Source organism: Cervus canadensis, chromosome 24, assembly GCF_019320065.1.
Source record: "Cervus canadensis isolate Bull #8, Minnesota chromosome 24, ASM1932006v1, whole genome shotgun sequence".
NCBI classification, from domain to species: Eukaryota; Metazoa; Chordata; class Mammalia; order Artiodactyla; family Cervidae; genus Cervus; species Cervus canadensis.
The window spans coordinates 23043545-23060902 of record NC_057409.1 but is presented as its reverse complement, the minus strand read 5'-3'; the positions used below and the strand labels follow the sequence as shown (position 1 = coordinate 23060902).

At 45.2% G+C, this 17358-nt stretch overlaps 1 protein-coding gene across 1 annotated transcript in view; it reads right to left on the bottom strand.

Annotated features, from left to right (window-relative positions):
* AP1S3 (adaptor related protein complex 1 subunit sigma 3) overlaps nucleotides 1–11044 on the bottom strand; it is a 66646-nt gene extending 55602 nt beyond the window's left edge. The window contains exon 1 of the mRNA XM_043445766.1: nucleotides 10825–11044. Within this exon, the coding sequence (XP_043301701.1) occupies nucleotides 10825–10935 (111 nt within the window). The 5' untranslated portion in view covers nucleotides 10936–11044. The remainder of the gene's footprint in view (nucleotides 1–10824) is intronic.
* Between the last annotated feature and the right edge of the window lie 6314 nt (nucleotides 11045–17358).

Sequence of the window (17358 nt, the reverse complement as noted above, 5' to 3'; positions counted from 1 at the left end):
TCTTATAAAGAAACTGAGGGCAAGTACTTATTTCAGACACATACACTGAGTTTAGAATCACATGTTTTAATATGATATCATTGTACAATAACTCTTACCTTCAAAGGTTCCCAGATGGCGCTAATGGTAAAGAACCTGCCTGCCAATGCAGGAGACATAACAGACGCCAAGTCCAATCCCTGGGTCAGGAAGATCCCCTGGAGGAGGGGATGGCAGCCCACTCCAGTAGCCAGTATTCTTGCCTGGAAAATCCCATGGACAGAAGGGCCTGGGCAGGCTACTGCCCACAGGGGCACAAAGAGTCGGGCACGGCTGAAGCGGCTGAGCACGCACATACGCACAGCCCTTACCTTCTCCCACCTCCCCAATCTCTGCAATCTATTTTTAAGTGTTGCCTTAGTTAGCTTTTTCCTATTTCTCTTAAAAATATCCTGGTTACCACTGATGGAATGTGTGCCAGGATTAGACTGGCTCATTCAATCTTCAGGGAAATTTAGGAAGTGGGCCCAGTTACGTCAGCAAAGAGCACAGAAACCCAGATTAGGAAGCCTGCATACAGGGGCCCAGGGCCGGCGCCTTAGCACAGTCTCCTCCAACCACATCACGCCCGTGTCCCATACCTGCCTTCAGAATTGATGCAGACAGCCTTCCTGAAACGCTGGATGCAGGTCACCCCCACAGGGACATGTAGCTCAGCATTTACATAAGCCCAGGGAAGTTGTGACACGTAAACATTTATCTCTTTCGGGCCTCTAGTAGCTTCACCTGCATAAGGAAAAGTTGCTGCCCTGATATTTTTCAAGGAAGCCAAGGGAAGCTGTGAGTGGGCAGCAGACAGTAAAACTGGGGGCTGAACTATTCCGTGCCATCTGAATCTGGTTCCGGCCTTGACTAACCCTTCCTGACTCTTTCAGAGACAGGACTTCTCAATCTTGCTAGAACGTTCCACCAAGGCCAACCCGAGACCATCAGATAAACATCTCTGTGCTTTAATGCTTCCGTCTGCTGAAGTGACTGGAAATATTATTTTATCTTATGACCAGAAGTTTTCAGAGTCATTTCAGTGAGAAAGTTGGATCACATTTTTTTCCCCTCAGCTATTCTCAATTCTCTTTCAAAAGCAACATAAAAAGAGGGGTCCTGGAAGCCTGGCCAAGAGCCCAACTTAAAGAGAAAAGAACAAAGTGTCTGTGTGTGTGCACGCATGTGTGTGTACATGTATGTGTGTGTATATGCATGTGTGTCCGCGTGTGTGTATTTTAAGGAAACTTATTCTGCTTCCATCCCAATTCCAGATACATCCAAGCTTAAGAAGTTATAAAACATGGGGAAAAATAGTTTTGCTGAAGAAGTAACACAAATGGAAATATTTTTGAAGTCATTTTTCATATAATTTAAAAGGTATTACATTCAAATATAAAAAAACTGAAGGATCTAACAGAACACAATAAAAAGTGAATCTTTTTAAACACCAGATGCTTAAAGTTCTTCCCCAAAACAATCAGTGTCTCTAGCATACTCTTCTGAAGTTTTCTGCTTATATGTAGGCATATGTGTGTCCTGACTTCACACAGATGGGGAAATAACGTATAGGATCTAAGCTGACAAGTGACACTACACCTGAAAATCAGGCAGAACTGGGAGGGGCTAGAGGAGACATGGCATCTGTGCCCAGGCCTCCACGGGCATGCAGAAGTGACGTCAGCAGCAGAAGCACCAACCTAAGGATTGAATCTGCAGCAGATGCGGGGGCACAGATACGGCTCTGAACTCTCCATCCAGTCGGAACGTGTACATGAAGTGACCGAGCGCAGTGTGAGGCCGCTGGACGAACGGCCCCACCACCTCAGGACGAGAAGGGACAGGGTGGCAGGATGTGTTGGAGCCGCCAAAACCAACACTGCTAGGGTCCCCGTGCCACCTGCCTCGGAAGCACCTACAACGTTCACCAAGTAAAAATGAGATGATGACTAACAACTGCTCTGGGAGTATAACTCTCTTCTGTGTGCTTGATACAAAATACATATTAAAAAAGCTTACAGAACCCCCCTCACCACCACCCCACCCAGAAAGTGGCCTCCAGGAGAGTTTCCAGGTTATTCAATACAACTTCTGTGGCCCAGATCCAGGGCTGGTTTCTGTGGACACTGGGACCATAGGTTCACAAAGGCGCCATCCTTGATTTAACGCTCTGCAGACATCATCTTGAAATTCCCAATAAATTCTGAACAAGGGCTCCCACATTTTCATTTTGCACTGAGTGCCACAAATTACGGGCTTCCCAAGTGGGGCCAGAGGTAAAGAACCTGCCTGCCAATGCAGGAGACATGAGATGCAGGTTCGATCCCTGGGTCAGGAAGATCCCTTGGCGGAGAGCATGGCAACCCACTCCAGTATTCTAGCATGGAGAATCCCCAAGGACAGAGGAATCTGGTAGGCTACAGTCCAAAGGGCCACAAAGAGTTGGACAAGACTGAGTGACTTGGCACGCACACACGCACCACAAATTACACAGCTGGTCCTGCCTGGATCATTGCTTGTCATAGGGCAGGTGTTCATTCATGTGAATGAACTTCCCTGGTGGTCCAGCAGTTAAGACTCTGGGCTTCCAAGGCAGAGTACCCAAGTTCAATCCCTGGTTGGGGAAGATCTGCACATCTTGCAGAGCGGCCCCCAAAAGGGAAAAAACTACACACGTGAGTGAATTAATGGAACCTGAGGTAGGACATGAGTCTACAGATTAAACCACAGCCTCCAGGCCAATTCTGGCTCTCCCACCTGCTTTGGTAAATAAAGCTTTATTAAAAAGCAGTCTAAGCCATTTGCCTCCTGCCCACGGCTGCTTTCATTCTGCAACAGAAGGGCTGGTAATAGGGACAGAGACTATTGGGCCCAGAAAGCCTGAAATATTTACAATCTGGCCCTTTACAGAAAAGATGTTTCAGACATCTGCCTGAGAACACTGCCTCAAATTTCTCTTCCCAAATAACTGTAATAGCAGAAAAGGCAGGTAGGTGTGTGAGACCTGGAGGGCTAGCCTTAAGCAACTGAAGCTTCAATACTCTGGCCACCTGATGCAAAGAGCTGACTCATCATTGGAAAAGATCCTGATTCTGGGAACGATTGAAGGGAGGAGGAGAAGGAGGAAGCAGAGAAAGAAATGGTTAGAGAACACCTTCAACTCAGGGGACATGAGTTTGAGCAAACTCCGGGAGATAGTGAAGGACAGGGTGGCCTAGCAAGCTGCAGTCCATGAGGTCGTAAGGAGTCAGACATGACTTAGTGACTGAATAACAAAAAACCGTCAGAAACAAGCTATTTCTTAGGGTTCTATTTTTAAAGTTTAGGTGAATTTTGGACCCAAATACATTGATGTTTTAATGCAAAAAAGAAAAAAGATTCTTTTAATCTACAATGAGTTGGATGGGTTGTTTTTATCTCTAGAAGTCCCTCCTTGACAAGGGTGGTTATATAAAAAGGGCAGACGCACCAGTTTGCAGACCACATGTGACCTTAGTTCCTCCTCCTTAATAGGCCCAGCATAGAAGGAAGCCTCCTGGAGCATTTCACTGGCCACTGAACCTTGCCACACACCCATCATTTCTTATCATCCCAGAAGCCCTGCTAGAGAAGATACAGCAAGGATATCAAACACAGAATCCCACACACCTGTGTTCTTGACTGAACATAATATAGGTCTATGCTCCATCACACTGAGGGACTAACGAATGGTAATATTCTTTTTCCCCAGGCAGTTTCTAGAAACCATTGAGAGAGAGCTATTTCAGAACCTAGTTCTTCCTGTTGGGAAGTTTTCAGACTTTGGACTTTGTGGGAGATTTTTTGAAGGCCAGCTTCCTCATAATGGTCAGCAGCATTTCATTTCTAATCGAAACAATTTTCAGTACCCCCTTTCCACTGTTAAAATTCTTAAGTTATCCCATGTTGGCAAGAAGTTCATTTTCTCTAGCTACTCAGAATGCTGGCAAGACAGCTCAGTACACTTCAGAGAGGATTTTAGGGGCATCTGCCTCTGATCTCTGCCTGCATTCTTTAAAATCACAGGATTTGGGGGCTTCACACCATGGAAAGGGAATTTCTCCTGGGCAAAGTATTCCATCAGAGTAAAACTAGATACACCAGAAAGGGAGACTCTAGGAAAGAAGGAACCCCAGTGAAGCCTCAGCTCACTGGGAGAATCTCTGTATAGTAACAAGAAAATAAAATTGAAGGAATGATTTATAGAGATGTCAAGGAATGCTAATCTTTGAAGACTCAGGAGGTTTCTTTTTTTTATTTCCATGTAGGATCTTAGTTACCCAACCAGATATTGAACCTGTTTCCCCAGCATTGGGAACACAGGCTCATAACCACTGGACTGCCAGGGAAGTTTCCACAGGAGGTTTCTTTACTTGTGTTAGGGGTTATTTTATCCATTATGTCTTCATCTGTAATAAAATAATTCATGGAACCTGAAAGGACAGATGTTAAAAACAGCTGTGTATTTGTGGCAAATACACAATCAGCTGACCACTTCCTTCCTGCTGTCGTTAATAAAATACCACACAAAAATTGTAAGCTGTTGACAGTATTTGTCACAAAACCAGTCATGGGAATTCAGAAGTAACAATCCCAGTGAGGGGTAAATACAAGTCTCATTGGTGTTGCTGGGAGACACATGAGAAGGGCCTATTGTAGATGAACCCTCTTGGGAGAACAGAACATCACAGAGAGTCTATTCCCAAGCCCTCTACCCACAGTAAGTACTGGCCAGCAGTCAGATCACACCACAGAGGAGCGTGGTCACTACTGTTAGGCGTCCTCACCCTCAAAGTGGAATTTTCTTTAGACATAAAAAGCTTTTTTTTTTTTCTTTTTTTTTTTTAATATGGACCTAGCAGAAGTAGGTTTTAGAAAAGGCAGAGGAACCAGAGATCAAATTGCCAACATCCGCTGGATCATCGAAAAGGCAAGAGAGTTCCAGAAAAATGTCCATTTCTGCTTTATTGACTATGCCAAAGCCTTTGACTCTGTGGATCATAATAAACTGTGGAAAATTCTTCAAAGGATGGGAATACCAGACCACCTGACCTGCCTCTTGAAAAACCTGTATGCAGGTCAGGAAGCAACAGTTAGAACTGGATATGGAACAACCGACTGGTTCCAAATAGGAAAAGGAGTACGTCAATGCTGTATATTGTCACCCTGCTTATTAAACTTATATGCAGAGTACATCATGAGAAATGCTGGGCTGGAGGAAGCACAAGCTGGAATCAAGATTCCCAGGAGAAATATCAATAACCTCAGATATGCAGATGATACCACTCTTATGGCAGAAAGTGAAGAACTAAAGAGCCTCTTAATGAAAGTTAAAGAGGAGAGAGAAAAAGTTGGCTTAAAGCTCAACATTCAGAAACCAAGGATCATGGCATCTGGTCCCATCACTTTATGGAAAATAGATGGGAAAACAATGGAAACAGTGAGAGTCTTTATTTTTCTGGACTCCAAAATCACTGTGGATGGTGATTTCAGCCATGAAATTAAAAGATGCTTGCTCCTTGGAAGAAAAGCTACCTAGAGAGTATATTAAAATGCAGAGACATTACTTTGGTGACAAAGGTCCATTTAGTCAAAGGTATGGTTTTTCCAGTAGTCATGTATGGATGTGAGAGTTGGACTATAAAGAAAGTTTAGCACTGAAGAACTGATGCTTTTGAACTGTGCTGTTGGAGAAGACTCTTGAGAGCCCCTTCGACTGCAAGGAGATCCAACCAGTGCATCCTAAAGGAGATCAGTCCTGGGTGTTCATTGGAAGGACTGATGCTGAAGCTGAAACTCCAATACTTTGGCCACCTGCTGTGAAGAACTGACTCATTGGAAAAGACCCTGATGCTGGGAAGGATTGAAGGTAGGAGGAGAAGGGGATGACAGAGGATGAGATGGTTGGATGGCATCACCGACTCGATGTACATGAGTTTGAGAAAGCTCTGGGAGTTGGTGATGGACAGGGAAGCCTGGTGTGCTGCAGTCCACAAGGTCACAAAGAGTAGGATACAACTGAGCAACTGAACTGAACTAATAGTTGCTTTACAGTGTTGTAAAACTATGGCATCCCTCTTCGGTCAGTTGGTAAAGAATCCGCCTACAATGCAGGAGACCCCGGTTCAATTTCTGGGTTGGGAAGATCCCCTGGAGAAGGGATAGGCTACCCACTCCAGATTCTTGGGCTTCCCTTGTGGCTCAGCTGGTAAAGAATCTGCCTGCAATGCGAGAGACCTTGGTTCGATCCCTGAGTTGGGAAGATCTCCTGGAGAAGGGAAAGGCTACCCACTCCAGTATTCTGGCCTGGAGAATTCCATGAAATGTATATGCCATGGGGTTGCAAAAAGTCAGATACAACTGAGCAACTTTCACTTTCACTTTCCAATGTTGTGTTAGTTTCTGCTGTATGATGAAGTGAATCAGCTTTATGCATACATATATCCCCTCCATCTCACTTCCCCACCCCATCCCACCCTCTAGATCATTGCTCAGCACCCTGTTGAGCATCCTGAGCTACACAGCAGATTCCCACCAGCTATCTGTTTTACACATGGTTGTGCATATCTGTCAATCTCATTCTCTCAATTCATCTCACCCTCCCACCTTCTGTGTTCACACATTCATTTTCTACATCTGTCTGTGTATCTATCTATTCCTGCCCTGCAAATAGGTTCATCTGTACCATTTTTCTGGATTCCACATATATGTGTTAATATATGATATTTGTTTTTCTCCTTCTGACTTAACTTCACTCTGTATGACAGACTCCAGGTCCATTCACATCTCTACAAATGACATAATTTCATTCCCTTTAGTGGCTGAGTAATATTCCATTGTATATATGTACCACCAACCAAAAGAACAATACATTCTAATTCAGTTCAGTTCAGTCACTCAGTCGTGTCCAACTCTTTGCAACCCCATGAACCGCAGCATGCCAGGCCTCCCTGTCCATCATCAGCTCCCAGAGTCCACCCAAACTCATGTCCATTGAGTCGGTGATGCCATCCAACCATCTCATCCTCTGTCATCCCCTTCTCTTCCTGCCCTCAATCTTTCCCAGCATCAGGGTCTTTTCAAATGAGTCAGTTCTTTGCATCAGGAGGCCAAAGTATTGGAGTTTCAGCTTCAATATCAGTCCTTCCAAAGAACACCCAGGATTGATCTCCTTTAGGATACACTGGTTGGATCTCCTTGCAGTCCAAGGGACTCTCAAGAGTCTTCTCCAACACCACAGTTCAAAAGCATCAATTCTTCGGTGCTCAGCTTTCTTTATAGTCCAACTCTCACATCCATACATGACTACTGGAAAAACCATAGCCTTGACTAGATGGACCTTTGTTGGCAAAGTAATGTCTCTGCTTTTTAATATGCTGTCTAGGTTGGTCATAACTTTCCTTCCAAGGAGTAATGGTCTTTTAATTTCATGGCTGCAATCATGCTAATTACAATATATTTAAACCTGAGACAATAAAAATGGTGGGGAGGGGGACTCACAGCAGGGTCTCCAGGTTCTAAGTTAGATATCTCCACCCTTACTCTTGGCAACTCCTTCTCACTGTTCCCATTTCTCTGTAATACAATGAGATTATGATGCACAAGGAAGCTTGGAATTACCCTATTTAGGAATAGGAAGGACTTACACTGATGCAAACATGAATTCTGATAAAGGAATACCTTTACAGTTCAGTTTGGGAAGGTCTCTCTCTCAAGTCAAATGCAAAATCACATCAAAAACTCCTTGACTTTTTTGTAACCTAAGTCTATTTTACTTTAGATAAATAACATATATTATGAGAATTGGACTTGCAACACAAGAAGGTGCTTACTGATGTTTCAAAAAGGGTCACCATTTCAGATTCTTTCAATGGGTAATTTCCCAGTTTTGTTCACAAAGTGATGTTAAAAGTCACCTCAACTTTTCAGAAGCACGATGACTACATAAAACAAAGTCCACATGCATTTTTATTAAGGGTGTTCCCAAAGCCTTTCAAACTTCACCCTGTAAATCCTCACTGATATCTGCTTGGTGATGGTGGTGGTCTACGTTATGTCCAACTCTTTGTGACCCCATGGACTGTAGCCCACCAGGGCTCCTCTGTCCAAGGGAAAACAAACACATAAAGGAGCAAAGTTTTAAAATCCTCCTTCTTCCATCAACACTGGCAACCATGTAATAGTAAATTCTCCCCAGTTAAGTGTTTAAGTGCACTGGGCTCACAGCCAGTGGGGATCTCTGAAAACACAATAACCCTAGCTTTATTTCCCAAGGTAGAGATTTCTAAAACAAAGGCAGGGTGCAAAAGTACAAAGCTGATGCAAACAGAACTATCCAGCTATAAGCACTGCCCCTAGATGCAAAGTGTATGAGATTTCTGCCCTTGAAATCTAGATCACTGGCCCAGTGGAACCAAGGACCATTTTATGTGTGTAGGTACCAGCAGGATGCTGTGGGCATCTTCCAGTTTCCTAGCAGCAAGAGTCAGGAACGAAGCAGAACTAAAACAGGGAGTCACAAAGCAACCCTCACGAAAAAGCCTAGAGATGCTGGGCAATGGGGAGGGCCACTTATGCTTCTCTGCCAAGTGACAGTAATAAAAGATAGGAAGTGACAGTCACTGAGCACTTACAATGGGCAAAGCTGGTCTACCAGCTTTCACTTGCATTCATGCACAGAACCTGTCTGGGACTCTTTTTACTCTTAAAAACTCAGCCCCAAATAATAAAAATAAGGTATTAATTAAATAAAACAAGAAAGCAAAACATGTATATATATTTTTAAAAATTCAGCCCCAAAGACTTTTTGTTTATGTAAGTTGTATTGATGTTTACTGTATTGTGAATTTAAGTACAGAAAAAATTTAGATACTTATTCATTCACTTAAAAACTATAGTCAACCTGTTACACATTAACAGAAACTCTTTAACGAACAGTAACAATATTTTCCAAAGGAAAAATAAATGAGAAGAATGGCATTGTTTTACATTTTGGCAAATTTCCTTAAAGTCTGGCTCAATAGAAGACAGCTGGACTGGCCTACTGCTTTTGCATTCACTCTGCTGCACTCTCCCAGGTCAGGTTAACCTTAAGAAAACACCATGTTCACTCATGTAGGAATGAACATGTAAAGGGCAAATAATACCTTTGTGCTATTATGAAAAGAGTTTTGGCCTTCTGGACTTCTAAAAAACCTTGGGGACTCCTAAGTGTACCCAGACCAAACTTTGAGAACCACTGCCTTATGAGTTAGGATCAATTACTATCTCCACTTTATAAATGAGCAAACTGGCACAGAGAGGTCAAGGCATGATCCAAGGACATGTTGCTGGGACAGGCCAGAGCAAGTAAAATGCAAAGAGCATAACACTTTCATTTGATTGCTTGTTGAAAGAACCAACTGAGATCATGAAGGTAAAGAGCTGAGAATCCTGCTTGGTTATCACAAGCACTCAAAAACATCAATATCTCCCATTGGGCAAGGTCTGATGAAAAAATAGGGAAACTGCACATTTTTTATCAACTCATCATTGACACCAGCAAGAAAAAATACAACTCCACTGCAAGTGTTGTCCAGAACTTGTACCAGCTTTCTGGATGGAAGATTTTTGCAACTCACAGACTCCGGGGCCTCACTCCATTCTTCGTGAGGCAAATGATGCATCTGTCACTGTGTTCCTTGGGAAACCTGAGCAAGCCAGGAGAGTTGCTCCATTATTTACAGGTTCCTTTTTGCACCATGCTGTATTTACAAGGAACCCTCAACAAACAACAATGGCGCCTCCAGTCTATGCAGTCAAACCTAGGAACCACCATCTGTGATCTTCTGGACCAGGAGCTCAGCACTCCGCTGCCCTCCTTGTCCATCAACTTTTGTAACCCTTGGCGCCTTCCTGCTCCGCCTGCAGCGGGTACTCAAGTCCAGAGTGCGGGCCACTTTTGTTCCTCCTTTGATTTGGGAAGTGAGCTCACCTGGGGAAGTGGAACTCAGTGCTGTTCAGGGCACTGCACGCTCAAAAGAAAAAAAAAAAAAAAACTACCCTGAACAGAAGGCAAGAACGAGAGGCGCTTGAAGCTATCGCTTCCATCAACAGCAACCAGGATCTCTCACCTGGATCACTGCAGACTGGTCCCCCTCCACTCGATTGGAATAGAATCCAAACTCCTTAACTGGGCTTATGAGGATGTCTTATCTGGCACCTGCCTACCTGTCCCACTAGAAGCAAGGGTTCCTCCTCTCTGGCCTTTGCTCTCTCTGCTCCCAACACCTGCAATGCCCCCCGAGGACTTCCAACAGCTCAGATGTCACCTCCTCAGGGAGGCCTTCGCTTCCTGCCCCTCTTTTATACCTGCCTCTCCATCCTTGCATCCGGTTGTACTTGAGACTTCAGAGCACTTACTCTCGGAAGTTATCTCGATTTTACTGGTCTATTACTCATCTCCCTCCTTCCTCATCCTCCTCCTAGAAGATAAGCCTCCAACAGCCAGGGCTCCACCGGGTCCCCACGACGTCTCCGCCGCCCGGCACCGCGCCTGGCACAGACTGAGTGCTCAGCAAAACGGTCGAATGAATGAAGCAGCGGCGCTCGGTGACCGCGAGGGACCCGAGCTGGCGTCCCCGGTGTCCCGGGCCGGGGTCGGGATGGCAGGGTGGGGGACCGCGGGGCGCTACGGGGCTGCTCCCCTACCGGCCGCGCGCCCGGCCCGGCGCGGCAGGTGCTCGGGGAGGGCGCCCGCACACACCCGCCGGGGTCCGCGCCGCCGCCCCGCTCTCCCGCACTCACCATGGTGGCCGGGCCGCCGCCGTCCTCGGCCGGCGAGGAACGAGCGCGGGGGACGCGAGGGCGAGACGCGAGCGCTGGAGCCGGCGCGGCTGACAGGTGAGGCGCCCGCATCAGACCATGGCTGCTTCCCACAATGCCCTCGAAGCGAAAGTTTGCAGACTCCGCCCCGCGCCGCTGCCCTCCCTCCCCTCCCGCTCCTCCCGCTCCCTCGCTACCGCACTTCCTCCCCGCCTCACCTCCCACCTTCCCCTCCTCCTCTCCCTCCTCCCGCTCTTCCCCTTTCCTCATCCCTTCTCACCCTCCTTTCTCCTCCCCTCTCCTCCCCGCTTCCCGACTCCCTTCTTTCTCCTCCCTCCTCCCGCCCCGCCCCTCCTCAGATGGCCCCGCCCCGCCTCAGATGGCCCCGCCCACCGCAGATGGCTCCGCCCCGCCCCGCCCCGCGCCGCGCCGCGCCGCGCGGGCGGCCCTAGGTGCGAATACACCTGCGCGCAGACCTCGGCATCCGGCCTGATGTGCGGTGCGCGGAGCACCAAGAGCTACGCGGGTTCCGCACTGAGGAGCCCTGCGCGGGGAGCGCAGAAGGAACTACTTCCTTGATTCACCCGCGCCGTGAATATGATTTCATTCATTCCGCAAACGTTGATCAGACCTAGCTAAGCGATTTCCCCAGACACTTGCGGCGGGAAGTGTCACTGGTTGTCTTCTCCTGAACCACGTAAGGGAGGGAGCATTTGGTCGAGCCGGAACCAGAAGCGATCTCTTGCCGCCGAGTTTTGTTTTTGTTTTTGTTTTTGTTTTTTTCGAGTGTATAAAATCCAAGAACATAGGTCACTTTAAGCAGACCCGATTTTAAGAACTCTCTTCTGAGACTCTGGCGTGGACTTCCTGATCTTTCTTCTCCCCTTGGTTTTTCTCAAGTCTGGAGTTTCCACCTGGGGCGTTAGGAGTCTCCAAACCCTAAATTGTAAGTAGTGTTTTTGAGTGCATTTTTATGTTCTTTTGGTTGAGTCGGTTGGTTTTACCAAATACCTAAAGAGATCTGTGACCCTGAAAAGGTTAAGAACCTTTGCCTGAGTGGTTTCTGGAAGTCAAAACTGGTGAAAATCCTCCGATCTGCCTAGCACGGTGTGATCCAGCCCAGGTGACCTGGAGATATAAGCTCCATATACCCCATGTGCTTGCTCCTTGGAAGAAAAGCTATGACAAACCTAGACATCGTATTAAAAAGCACAGACATTGCCTTGCCGACAAAGGTCCCATAGTCAAACCTATGATTTTTCCAGCAGTCATAGAGGGATATGAGTTGGACCTTAAAGAAGGCTGAGTGCTAAAGAATTGATGCTTTCAAACTGCGGTGCTGGAGAAGACTCTTGAGAATCCCTTGGACTGCAGAAGATCAAACAGTCTACCCTAAAGGAAATTAACTGTGAATATTCATGAAGAACTCATGCTGAAGCTGAAGCTCCAATACTTTAGCCATCTGATGTGAAGAGCCAAGTAATTGGAAAAGACCCTGATGCTGGGAAAGATTCAGGGCAGAAGAGAAGGGGCAACAGAAGATGAGATGGTTGGATGGTATCACTGTCTCAGTGGACATGAGTTTGAGCAAACTCCAGGAGACAGTGAAGGACAGGGAAGCTGGGTGTGCTGCAGTCCTTGGGGTTGCAAAGAGTTGGACGTGGCTTAGCAACTGGAAAACATCAAGCTACCTGCGTGCATTGCTGAAGCCACATTAATCAGAGCCCTACACAAGGAGCATGGGGGATCCGGCTGGGAACCAGCAAGACACTTTCTTCAGAAGCTTATAACCTCTTTTGGCTCAACAAATAATAAACAAGTAAATAAATCATTACAAAGTAATGAGTAAGCAGGTGAGAACATTACCAAGAAGATGAGTACAGGTTGCTGGGACAGGAACAGGGGAAGCTACAGTTATTTAGCTGGGGCACCTGGGAAGGCTTCCCCCGGGGAGGTGACATGAGATGTGGTGATGAGATGTCAGTGCGCTAAAGAAAAGGAAAGAAAAGGGAAAAAAAAGGATTGTCCTTCTCAAAGATCTCAAAGAAAACCTCTGTGGCTGGAGTTAAGTGACAGGAAGTTAAAAGGTGGGCAAGAGGCAATGGGTCTTTCCTACCTTAAGGCAACTCGTGTACTAAAACCCCCAAGACAACTGCAATTTCAAACCTGGAAATTCTCAACATGCTCACTGCCTCCTTGTCCTGATGCCTTCCATCCCTGGTGTGGTGGCATCTGCCCAGAGAACTCTAGAATAGGATTATTTAAGAAATAATTAAAACCCAGGCTATGGGATGAGTTTGCCCGCAATTTACTGTAAATTTAGAAGAGCTGTTTTCTAAGCAAATTCTACCCCCAAGGTTCATTTTCGTCCTACCTTGGGCATTTTGGGCTTCACTCTAAACTTTGTCTCTCCTGCTTGCTATCTGACTTCAGGGCTCACCCCTGTCCCATTTACCTTGACCATTCTGCAAATCTTCTGCTTTAAAGATGTTGCCATTGGAAAGAGATGGGAATGCTAAAGGTGAGGCTTAAAGTTAAAGAAATCTTGATGCTTTTGTCATGACAGTTAAGTAAAAGATAAAAGCAGAAGAAAATTCGCTTACTATGTGGCCCAGACTAGGAAAGCTTTGGTTTGAGAATAAGAGCATCCTTCGTCTTCCCACATGACCTTGCTGAGAGGGGCAGAGGATGCTCTCCTGGGCTGTTGCTCACTAATGTTCTTCCCTCCAGATTCCCACATCACACCCTAAATCACTCTTGGGGCTGGACACTTTACATAAGTGGTCTTATCTGGCCATCAAAGAGCCTCCGAAAGAAGGAGTTCTTTGCCCACTGTATAGATGAGAACCTGAATCTCAGAGGCATTGAGACCAAAGCAAGCACAGACAACTAATCAGAGGCAGAACTGAGCCTTGAATCAAGGCACTGAGGTTCAAGTTGATTCCCACTGAAGTCTCACACCGGTAGAGCCACATGGGACACACATTGGGGAATAAACAATGTTTATCCAGAACACCCATGGGTCTTAGTGGAATAGCATGCATTTTTGAGTCTTGATTTCCCTGGCCCATCTTTGCTCCCTTTTGACCTCCACAGCAGGTCCACTATTAAGAAGGCCAACCCCAGGGAGTACCCAGAGGCCCTGTAAATCAAGATGCTCTACTGGGGAGATGGTCCTGAAAGTGCCTTTGATTCTAAATCCGCTGTCATAAGCAGAAGCCAGGAAGCATGGTACATGACACATGATTCAGATCAGGTCGTCTGTGAGCTGATTCGTGTAATTCTGTGCACAAAGCCCTGGTATTAGGTCAACTCGATTACATCCCCAGTAATCCCCTCTGAATTGTCTAGGAATTCACCTCATCATGGGGAAACTTGTGGTCTGAGGCCTTATGCTTTTAGAAAACGTTTCTTTTCAAAACTGGACTATTTTATTCCAAATAAAATAACCTTATGCAATGTATCTCTTAAGAATATTTTCAAAACATTTTCAGTTAAAAAATAATATAGGTTCAGTATAGGTTTGGAAAATATAGGAGAGGGTTATTTTAAAGCCTCATTCCTAATCTTACCGTCAGGAAATAAACACTGTTGGAACTTCCCTGGTGGTTCAGTAGTTAAGAATACGCCTGCTAATGCAGGGGACGTGGGCTCGATCCCTGGTCCAGGAAGATCCCACCTGCAGCAGGGAAACTAAGCCTGCACACCGCAACTACTGAAGTCTGCACACCCTGGAGCTTGTGCTCTCCAACAAGAAAAGCCACTGCAATGAGAAATTCACAACTAGAGAACAGCCACTGCTCATTGCAACTAGAGAAAGCCCTTGAGCAACAACGAAGACCCAGCACAGCCAAATGTAAAATACATTGATTAGTTAATTTTTTTGAAAAGAAATAACCACTGTTATAGTTGGTGTATTTCCTTTTAGATTTGTATTGTACAGGCATAGAGGACAAGAGTGAAATTTAGTTTTTAAAACAAACATGGGAATCCTAGCATATGTACTGTTTTATATTCTACTGATTGTTTTTTTTGTTTGGGGCTTTTTGGGGGGTGAGGGTAACAGTTGCTGAACAAATATTAATTGATCATCTGCTTTGTGCCAAGAACTATGTTGGCCCTTGGGCATAGAACAGTGAGGCAGGGGGAAAGATAAGAATGGTCCCTCTCAAGATGAGTATGCAGTGCTATAGGGAAGCAACTTTTTTTAAGTAACATACATAAATATATAATTATCAAAAAGAGAAAGTGCTATGCAAACCTGTAAGAAATCCTGATGGACATTTACTTTCCTCTCCAGGATCCATTCTGCCTGTTTCCTGAAATCCCAGTTTGGGTTTGGAGACCCAACATATACATAACTCTTCCCTTCAGGAATAGCACATGGCCTGACAGCATCCTGGCAGATCAGAGTGTTGTTCCCCAACAGAGACAGTGGCTGGTTCTGAAACAGGCATATGCTTGGAGTTAAGTAACCCAAGCCATCAAGACCAAATTCTGGGGTATTAATTGGAATCCTCTTGGAGAAGTATATCCACTCTTCCCACTAGGTTTGAAGTTAAAGAGGAAGCTGGAGCCATTGCAGCCATCTTAGCACCATGAAGAGTGAACATCTCTTTGAAGCCATCACCAAAGAAATGGGTCCAAGAGACAAGAAGATAATCAGGTCCTCATGACACTTTTTGAGTCCTAGATCAAGCCTGAATTTTGTAGTTACCTGAACCAGTTTGGCTGGTTCAGTTTGGCTGGGTAAGAGAATTCAAGGCATAAATGAGTCAGGCAAGGTTTCTCTGAGGAAGGGAGGTATAAGATGAGACCTGAGGTCTGGAGCAGGAGACAGGATGAGGAAAGCAGTTGAAGGGGAGAAACAGCATGCACAGGGGCCTGGAGCAGAGGAAGCATTAGAACACTGGACAAAAAAGCTTGAGTACATGCAGGACCTCAGAGGTTGGATTAAAGATTCAAAATATGAGATCAAGAAATGAGAAGCCATTTAAGTCTTTCAAGTAGAGAAGGGTCAAAACTGTGGTTTAAAGATGTTTATTAGCAATCCCACTTGCTGTGGTTTGGACAGCTGAACGGGTGGCAGACAAGAGATGATTCAGAGAGACTTAAATGGTCTTTACAATGTTTCAAGTGAGAGATGATACAAGCTTCAACCAGGAAACTTGGTAATACATTTTTATGTAATATTATTTTGTGAGAATCTCTCAATATCAATTTCTAGTTAAACATACACATATACAGTGAATTCTCTGGTGGTCCAGCGATTAGGACTCTGCCCTTCTACTGCAGGGAGCATGAGTTGGATCCCTGGTCTGGGAACTTAGATCCTGCATGCCACAAGACAGGGCCAAAAAAAAAAATTAATGAAAAATACATAATACTTAATAGTCCATTCTTGAGCTATTCATGTTCTAGTCCCTTATAAGAAACCCATCATGAAATTCTAGAAATCTAAGTCCTTACAACTAAATACTGAGATTGTTTCCACTTCTTATGTTATGAATATTATAATGGAAACCTGTATATAAAATTTTTCTCCAAGTTTCTGGTTACATCAGGATAAATTCATAAAATTCAAACTACTGTTATAAAGAATAAACCTTTTGAAGCCTCTCTCCATATATCCATTAAGAAAGAGTGTCCCAGTTTATACTGGTCTACATTCCCACCAGTAACAAACAACCCAGGTAACTCTTGAACTAAGAATAAATTTCAGAACTTCCCTGGTGGTCCAGTGGTTAAGAATCCACCTGTCAATGTGGTGAACACAGTCCTGGTCCAAGAAGATCCTATGTGCTGAAGGGCCACTAACCCCTTGCGTCACAACCATTGAAGCTCTCACTCTGCAATAAGAGAAGCCACTGCAGTGAAAAGCTCTCGTATCACAACTACAGAGTAGCCCCCATTCCCTGCAAAAAGAGAAAGCCTACTTGCAGCAACCAAGATCCCAAGAAGTCTAGAATAAATAAATAGATAAATAAAATAAAATAAAATAAAAGTTCAGTTTAAACAAGGTTGGGGCTTCCCAGGTGGATGCTAGTGGTAAAGAACCCACCTGCCAATGCAGGAGAGTTAAGAGACACAATTTCAATCCCTGGGTCAGGAAGATCCCCTGAAGGGAATGGCAACCCACTCCAATATTCTTGCCTGGAGAATTCCATGGACGGAGGAGCTTGGCAGGCTACAGTTCATGGGATCACAGTTAGACACTACTGAGCAAACAGCATTAACTTACCTAGATCAGAGTCTGGACCTCTCTCATCTTCACGCTCACTTCCAAGTTTAACTGAGATGTGGCGTGAGTTAAGGTAGTGAGTGTTTCAAAGCTGCTAGTGTGGTTTGGCGCCAGTTTTTGAAGGGCACTAAATAGCAACCCACTCCAGTATCCTTGCCTGGAAAATCTCATGGACAGAGGAGCCTGGTGGGCTGCAGTCCTTGGGGTCGCAAAGAGTCAGGCACGACTGAGCGACTAACACAACAATGTCAGTCAAGGGCTTCCCTGGTAGCTCA